Raw genomic sequence first — 9130 nt, forward strand, 5'->3', positions numbered from 1 at the left:
ACCTTGTTGTCTCGGATTCTCCAGCATCTGCAGTTCCTACTATCTCTGTATTTGTATTGACTTGGTTTTTCTATACTTATCTGTGTTTCAACTCCACTCTGTATCCCATTCCCTGCCAAATTACTTTAAACCCCCAACCATCTCTGCAACTCATTCCAGTCCACACCTCCAAACAGTTTTATTCAGATTCCGATTGTTTCCAGGGATGGAGCACAGTTCTAGTCACCTTGCTACAGGAAGGATGTTATTAAATTAGAGGGGCTACAGAAAAGATTTATGAGGACGTTACCAGGACTGGAGGGTTTGAGTTACAAGGATAGGCTGGGACGTTTTTCACTGGAGCATAAGAGGTTGAGGGGTGACCTTACAGAGGTTTATAAAATCATGAGGGGCATAGATAAGGTGTATAGCAGAGTTCTTTTCCCCAGGGTAGGGGAGTCCAAAATGAGGGAGCATATTTTGAAGGTGAGAGGAGAAAGAATTAAAAGGGACTTGAGAGGCAAACTTTTCTCAGAGGGTGGTTTATGTGTGGAATGAACTGCCAGATGAAGTGGTAGATACAGGTACAGTTATGTTTAAAAGGTGTATAGGCAGTTACATGAATAGGAAAAGTTTAGAGGGATATGGGCCAAACACAGGCAAATGGAACTAGTTTAGTTTGGGAAACTTGGTTGGCATGGATGAGTTGGACCAAAGGATTTGTTTCCGTGCTGTTTGACTCTATGATTCTTTGAGTTTATGACAGAGATTGAGGGCAATGGCTTCTGTCTTCCCTGTATTTAATTGCAGGACTGTCCTTCAGTTGTGATATTAGAGCTCATACAACAATTTGGAGGCAGAGAAATGTCAAAGAGAGTGGAGAAATAAATGCATAGACGTGCGCAAATAGTGGGAAGCAGGGTACTAAATTATTATTGGCATATAGTGGACAATGTGTCATTTTGAATTAATGGTCAGAAGCTGAGATAGTTGGGAATTTGAGAGCGCAGATGGAAGTGCATCGAGGAATACTTTTTTCCAGGGTTGCAACAGAATGAAGTTGTGTCTTGGGTGGGTGAGGGGAATGTGAGGAGAGAGCAATCCAAGGAACTAATTTGCCTTCTCAGTGAAACACTAGGGATAGCAAGTAGCTGTAGTCCAGTCCGGGATTGTCAATATGGGTAGGAGAGAGGACAACAGTGGCAAATCACTCAAAGCAAAGGCTGGGAGAAGAAAGCAAAGAAGTATGTTGATGAGAAATCTGGGGAGATATTTGTGTGGACAGGACATAGATGTGGATATGGAAATAAGATGAGGTGCTCAAGAGGAGAAGGATATGCCAGAGGAGAAGGAAGACTCAACAAGGTTGGACTTTGAGGTAACAGCTACATCACAACTGGGATTGTTTGAAATGGGTAAGTGGTGAGGGTATAGCCAGGCTGGGAGGGTCCCTGAAGGGAAACGCTAGTATCATGCCTCAGCCAGTTCTTTATAAAGGCTGAAATCTCAGTGTTATTACCAAATCAGTGAGTGAGCTGAGTAGCAGGTTAATCTGTACCCCCTCCCCTAACCACCTCACCTAGTCCGCATTAAACACTCAAACGCTTCTCCTGCTCCTGAGAAGCTTCCTGGAACACATTTCTTGTCTCATGCTGAAATATGTCAATGACCTGTGTGCACTCTTCCCACAGAGACAAGCCTCGAATCTAAAGGCTCCACGGATATTCAGGCAAGAAGGAACATTCTGATAAAAACAGTGGAAACCAGGGATGGTCAGGTTGGTATGCTGAGGGAATGCCACCCCTTTCAATCAGATGGAATCTGTACACGTACAGCTGATATTGTCTACTTTGCAGGTCGCACCTCTGCCCAGTGCTGGCCCAGCAATCAATCAAAGCCAGTCCTGAACCTGATGCTGCCAGTCTCAAATCTTAATATGGACTGGTGAGATTCGTACTGCCAGGCATGAGGTCAAACACTGACACAGGCTTTTTCATGTATTAGTGTGTGCTAAACCTAAAAATAAAGCTACACCTGACCTTCCAAAATTCCTATTAAGCTTACAAATAACTTTATCACAAACGCAACGTTTTACAAACTAAAAGCAAGTTTAAAGACTTGAATTTCTAGACCGCCTCTCCTGAACTCTGGTCCAAAGCTCTGTAAAGTCAATGGGCTATTTTTGTCATCATTATTGCACTGTGAGAAATACTGCAACCAATGTATGCACAACAAGATCCCACCAAAGGTTCAGCGAAACAAACAAGGCAGTTTTGATGACATTGGTTGAGGGATGGAAACCAATGTCATTAAATTGTGTCAAAACCAATGTCACTGGTTGGAAAATTCTCAAACTCGTTTTGTGAATTGTGGCTGTGGGATCTTTTACATCAACCTGATAGGGCAGAGAGGATTAGCTTTAGTGTCCTACTTGAATGACTGCACATCTGACTGTCCAGCACTCTCTCTGTTTGTCCCCAGCTACAAAAACTGGTTCAAGGTAGCAATCATCCTCAGACAAACCTTATCCCTAGCAGCGGACCTCCATGTGGCAGGGCTGACATTAGGAGACTCACTTGTTGCTGAGAAAGACCATGTCAGTTCTGCCCATCATCATAGGTTCAACCTGTGGTTTTATTTTGCTGATTAAAAGACAGTTTTCTTGATGAAAAAAGACTTGAGATGAAATCTAAATCGAACAAGATCCACTCTGAAAATTTCGTCCCCTGATGTAGTTTTTTTTTCTGTCTATCCACAGGTAATCAATGAGACCAATGCAGAGCGCAAGGAGCTGCCATGAGGGCACTACTTCTGACCTAGCAGAGCAAGCAGCCATCTGGTGTGGAGCTGCCACACTAGTCGCTCGCTAGCAGATGTAGAGTAGGCTGCTGTAACCATTTGTGGAGTAGGTAACGGGAAGTAGGAAGTGGAATCCTGGGATTGTGTGGCACTTTGACACAATAAAAGTGGACAAAACTTCATCAAGATACACATTTAACAAACTTAAGCTTAAAAGTGTTGTATTTGCAACTATGCGGAATTTGACGACTTAACTTGGAGTGGTTTAGATGGATCTCTAGTATGGTAACAGTCAGAGTTTTAACAGTTTCTTCTCATCCTTAACAACTGTAGACAGCTCTATTTGCATGAATATTGTATTTGCTACTGGCATCACTTTTGAATTTTGATTTTTAAAAATGAGAAGAGGCACTTGGCCCCTCAGTCCCAGTACCACACAGTGACTGAGGTAAAGTCCTGTACACAGAGTGAGGAAATACTCATCATGTTCCTTTTTAATAAACGTGGAGTTTTAAGTTTTGATTTTGATCCAGTCTATCGCTGAACCCAAGATAGCAAATTGCTCTGGTTATATAATAGGATTAGCCAAACCAGCACCCTTTACCATCCAGTGGTAGTTTGGCACAAACCTACCTGCAGGAACAACAAAGAGTAGCACAGATCTGATTCCAACACTGGATCTCCTACTCTAATTGATCTGAATAGGCACCTATTTTAACTAAACAATGGGAATTTTTTTCCTGAACTTGCGTGACTCCACTAATAAGCTAACTGCTTTATGTATGAAGGTTCCTTGTAACTGTCCTTTGTGCTCACTGCCTCTGTCTAAAAAACTCTTTGCTTTTTCTAATGCAAAGGTAACAATAAAATTCTTTTAAATCATTGGCGTTTTTGAATTCTTCAGCAAAATATACATCTGAATTGGATCTGATGATGGGTGACGATTTTGGGTTCATAGATTCTTGAATCCATTGGTTTAATTCCTGATCTCTTCAATCATCATCTCTCAGTTACAATGCTCAAGTTTGTATTCAGAGAAGGCGCCTCACCTGATCAGGTTTACAATTACAGACCCATTTCTCATCTCTGGGTGACATGACTTTATTCTTGGGTAAATGTTGTCGATCACTGATGGTTCTGTTAAAGATTTTGTCCTTCAGTGGCTCCTTCAGAGTTCCATTTTGGAGAGTCTTACTATCTGGAAACTGGCCTTCTCCCGGAAAGTGTTCACTGCCTGCCTAGACCCATCAGGGACCCATGGTAGGTTTTAGTGACTCTGAATGCCTATTCTCTTATGGGGATAGACAGGCAAAAGATGTTCAATTGTAAGCTTGTTTCAGAGATAGTAGGAACTGCAGATACTGGAGAATCTGAGATAACAAGGTGTAGAGCTGGATGAACAAAACAGGCCATGCAGCATCAGAGGAGCAGGAAAGCTGACGTTTCGGAAAATGAAGAAGGGTCTAGGCCCAAAACGTCAGCTTTCCTGCTCCTCTGATGCTGCTTGGCCTGCTGTGTTCATCCAGCTCTACACCTTGTTATCTCAATTGTAAGCTTGATGTGATAAAGTCGGAACAAATTTATTAAGTAACTCAGACAATTAATCTGCAAGGAACAGCGTGCAACAACTCTTAAACATTTGGTCTTGGATCTCTTCTGTTCTTTGTTTCTCTGTTTTTGCTCCCCCTATGTATTGGGTTCTGGTCTTTCTCCTCCACATAGCCTTGCACACTAGGGTCTCTTTTTGTATGAACTCTAATCCAATTAAATCCTCCCTCTCTCCAATCACCTTCAAACCTCTGCTGATCATGCCCTTAGCATGCTCCTCTTGACCAACCAGGTACAATTCATGTCAGCCTTACATAACCCTCCTTAAATCTACCATTGTTCAAATCCCTTTTCTCAAGTCTTCAAAGTTGCTTTTCCCTTTAGATTCCATTCTTCTTTTTTCTACAGCTGTTCTCGCAAATATGTTTTTGCTGCAGTATGTTTGGTAACACTTGCCAAAATTTTCCATAATCCCACTACCTTTGTTTAAATTATGCCCTCTTTCTAGGTTTACCCTGCGTAGTAAAAATGTCTCAGTGGTATAATGAAGTGAAATGGTAATACCCTTCTTAATATCCTGATACTCAAAGAATTCCTCCAGTGTCGAAGCAGGTCATTCAGCCCATTGAGTCCACACTGACCCACCTCTCCATCCCCCACCACCCCTCCACCCTCTCCCTATAACCCTGCATTTCCCATGGCTAATCCACCTAGCCTGCACATCCCCCTGGACACTATGGGTAATTTAGCAATTCAAATTCACAAAATGACATAGTAAGACATGACCTCCTGTTATTGGCCTAGCTAGTTTGAGGTCATTCCCAATCTAGTACCACATATATCTGTGAATTTACAAATCCTCTACCACTTTGAAAAGATGGTATGTTGTTTTTTGCTCAGTGTAGCGATATTTAAAACTGACCATGTCTTTGTTAAAGTGCGGGTGTAACATCAGGGAGTGGTGGTGGATTTGTTGTGACATTAGACTGTCAGATCACAATCTGCTTTCTCTAGATCACTTTAATAATTAATAAAGCAACCAACTGAATACATGTTTTTAAAAAATTGATGTAGGCTTTGTCTCCAGCATACCACATTATCTGAGTGCAGGTTATGTATTCCGCCATAGCATAAGAAAACAAGACGTGGGTAATGTGATATTGAAAGATCCCACAGAGGTAAATTACAGCTAGCTATTCCATACAATTATCACATTCACAGACACAATAGTCAGGCCCACATTAAGCTATTCTGTTACAAACAGTAACACATTTCCATCAATGTGTCATGCTTCATGATCCCAAGCAAATTGACATTTACCCTAAAGGCCCATGCTACGTCACAGTGATGATGTCATGAGCATGTCTCTCCTCTAAGCAAGAGCAGCAGTTTAATTCAGGGGACTGACTCCAAGTTAGCTGGTCACAGTCAGTGTATTGCGCACAACTAAATCAAAGGTGACTTGATGATGAGATACTCTGTAGTTATTTCAGTGGTGGCAGGAAAAAACAGGACGTGCCTGAAGAATATTTACTTGTTAGAGTCATCTTGGAGTTGGGGTAAGCATTTCTGGCATCATGCCTTTACTTGGGAAGCTCGATACATTTGATCCTGCCGTCAAAGACTGGGCCCAGTATGTGGAAAGAATGTCATACTTTTTCTGGGCAAATGACATTGGGGCAGATGAAAAGCAATAAGTAATCCTTCAGACTGCTAGCAGACCTGCAGCATTCTCGGTTATAAGAGGCTTAACTTTCCCACAGACACCAGACACTAAAACCTTCCAATAGTTGGCAGAGTTGGTTAAGGAATGTTACGACCCCAAACCTCCTCTAATTCTGAGATGCTGTTGGTTTTATTCGGCTATTAGAGAATGGGGGAATATGTATCAAGATTTTTTATGAGGTTACGACAACTAGCAGAGGCATGTGATTTTGGGTTAACCCTGAAGAAGATGCTAAGAGACCATTTGGTATGTGGGATTAATGGTGTAACCATGCAGAAACACCTACTAGCTGAAGCCCATGGGACTCCAAACAGGCAATACAACTGGCTTTATCTTTGGTAAATGCGGCAAGTGGAGCATGGGAACTGCAGGGCATCCCAATGGAAGTGGACTCCCTCACCTGTCCAACTGAGCTTGGAGAGCACCACTTGAGTGTAGGCAATCACAGAGCCTCACGCAGGGCATATCTTGAGCAGAGGAACCCTAGCTCAGCCCACAGCAGGACCCCACAACAAAGCCAAGCCTCGGCCAAGTGGCTAAAAAGTTCTTCAGGATTTGTACCGGCAAGTCATTATAGTTGCTGCTGGTATGTGAACTCGAGACAGAAAAGGAGTCCTACAATATTTGACTTGAGTAAGAAAACTCATTGGCCAGTACCCAGTAGAGTGCACATCCTGGAAAGTCAGCCTACATGTGGGTTGGGACAATTAAGTTGCTTTAGCGACATCCAAGTCAGAGCCAGTTAAAATTAATCTTTGGTTAAATGGTCACCCAGTTCCCATTGAGGTGGATACCAGCGCGGCTGTATCTGTGGTTGCAGAACCTGTCTTTAACTTGGGTCTCCAACCCTTAAGTTTGCGTAAGACCTTAGTCATACTAAGACCATACACTGGAGAACTATTACAGATTAAGGGTATGACTTCAGTTTCGGTCTCCTAAGAGAAGCAGTTGGCGCAGTTACCACTGATGGTGGTAAAAGCTTAGGCTCAAGCCCATTGGGGCAGAATTAGTTGACAAAGATTCACCTGGATTGACTCAACATTTTGATTAGAAAATGGCTGCCTCGGTGAAAGACCCAGGAGTTTTTCAGGAAGGGCTTGGGGCTATCAAAGCGGCCAAAGCCACTTTAGCTGTTGACCAGGAAGCAATTCCAAGATTTTGCAAGACCCACCTGATGCCATTTGCCTTGAGGGCAGAAGTAGAGGCAGAAATCAGGAGGCTGGAGAGTGAAGGAATCATCAAACCAGAATGGTTTGCAGAATGGGCTACACCGGTCGGACCAATAATGAAGCCTAACGGCTTGGTTCGCCTTTGTGGGGACTTTAAGCAAACAGTAAACTGCTTCTCGTAGCTGGACAAATATCCAATCCCTCACATAGAGGACCTCTAATCAAAGTTGAGGGAGGAGCTGTTCTTTACGAAGCTGGACGTGAAGCCTACCTGCAATTGCGACTGGATGAGGAGTCCCAGCAGTACACCACAATTAGCACCAATAAGGGTTTATAGTGATATACAAGACTGCCGCTTGCGGTATCATCAGCCTGTGCCCTTTTCCAATAGACCATGGAGAACATTTTCCAAGATCTACCTCAGGTCATCATTTATCTGGATGACACGCTAATAACAGGGAAGATCAATAAAGAGCATTTGGGGAACTTGGACATAGTGCTTAAACATTTCTCCCAGGCAGGTGTATGCCTTAAATGGGAAAAATGTGTGTTCCAGGTGCCCCAAGAGACCTACTTGGGTTACAGAGTCGACAAAACCAAGTTACACCCATTGGAAGATAAAGTGAGGGTAATCAACGGTGCTCTGGCTCCCATGTCTGTACTGGAGCTTAGGTCTGTCCTTGGGCTGGTGAATAATTACAGAAAGTTCATTCAGAACCTGGCCTCCATCTTGGCACCCTTACACCTGCAAAAGGGTCAGCCTTGGAAATGGTCGCATTGCCAAGAAGTAGCCATTAGGAAAGTGAAAGAGCAGCTATCGTCATCTGAGGTGTTAGCCCACTATGATCGAGAGGTAGTGCTGACATGTGATGTCTCCTGCACGTATCGGGGTAGTGTTGGCTCACCGGTGGCCCAATGGAGAGGAACGCCTAATAGCTTATGCTTCCCGGCCTTTGGCTGATGCTAAACGCAAATATGTCCAGATAGAGAAAGAAGGTTTGGCGGTCATCTTAGGTGTGCGGAAGTTCCACCAGTTTCTTTACGGATGGGAATTAGTCATAGCAACAGATCACAAACCCCTGCTGGGGCTACTGAAGGAAGACAGGGCGATGCCACCCATAGCTTTTGGTAGAATTCAGTGCTGGGCCCTTATTCTCAGCACGTAATTGGACCAGCTAGAACACTGTCCAGGAAGCCAAGTGGTAATGTGGATGCCTTGAGTCACCTCCCCCGGATAGATACTCCACCAGTGGTGCCTCTCCTGGAAGACTCTGTTCTGGTTTTAAACTTCCTGGACACCCTTCCAGTCACTATTGACAATACCCCACTGTGAACACAAAACAATCCTGTCCTGGTGAAACTAAAGCAGCTGGTGATAATAGGGGAGATGGAAGGACCATTGCAACCAGGATTGAAACCTTTCTGGACCCAGCAAGACCAGATCACCACAGAGGATGGTATATTACTATGGGGAACAAGGCTGATTGTTCTAAGTAAAGGTCACCGCCAGATACTGGCTGAACTCTACCAGGGTCATCCAGGGGTTTCCAACATGAAGATGCTAGTAAGCAGCTATGTCTGGTGGCCAGGGATGGATGCCAACATAGCTGCACTGGTGGGGCAGTGCCCAGAGTGCCAACAAGGACAAAAATTGCCACCAGTGGTGACCTCACATTTGTAGGAATGACCAGGTAAATCCTGGACCAGTCACATGTTGACTATGCTGGTCCTTTCATGGGCCCAATGTTTCCTGGTCATTGTGGATTCCCATTCAAAGTGTGAACATGCATAAAGTCCATTCAGCAAACTCAGGATGGACAATTGAGAAGCTGCTAGCATTGTTCACAATACACAGACTCTCAGATGTATAGGTCATGGACAATGGGATGTCATTTACGAGCAGGGAATT

At 43.7% G+C, this 9130-nt stretch overlaps 1 protein-coding gene across 1 annotated transcript in view; it reads left to right on the forward strand.

Moving 5' to 3' along the window:
• Positions 1-3595, forward strand: part of LOC109937771 (glial fibrillary acidic protein) — an 80254-nt gene extending 76659 nt beyond the window's left edge. Inside the window, exons 10-11 of the mRNA XM_048614559.1 lie at positions 1671-1756; positions 2738-3595. Coding sequence (XP_048470516.1) covers positions 1671-1756; positions 2738-2779 — 128 coding nt within the window. The 3' untranslated portion in view covers positions 2780-3595. The remainder of the gene's footprint in view (positions 1-1670; positions 1757-2737) is intronic.
• The last annotated feature ends 5535 nt before the right edge of the window (positions 3596-9130 follow it).

The sequence above is a fragment of the Rhincodon typus genome, chromosome 30, assembly GCF_021869965.1.
Source record: "Rhincodon typus isolate 14 chromosome 30, sRhiTyp1.1, whole genome shotgun sequence".
Classification (NCBI taxonomy): Eukaryota; Metazoa; Chordata; class Chondrichthyes; order Orectolobiformes; family Rhincodontidae; genus Rhincodon; species Rhincodon typus.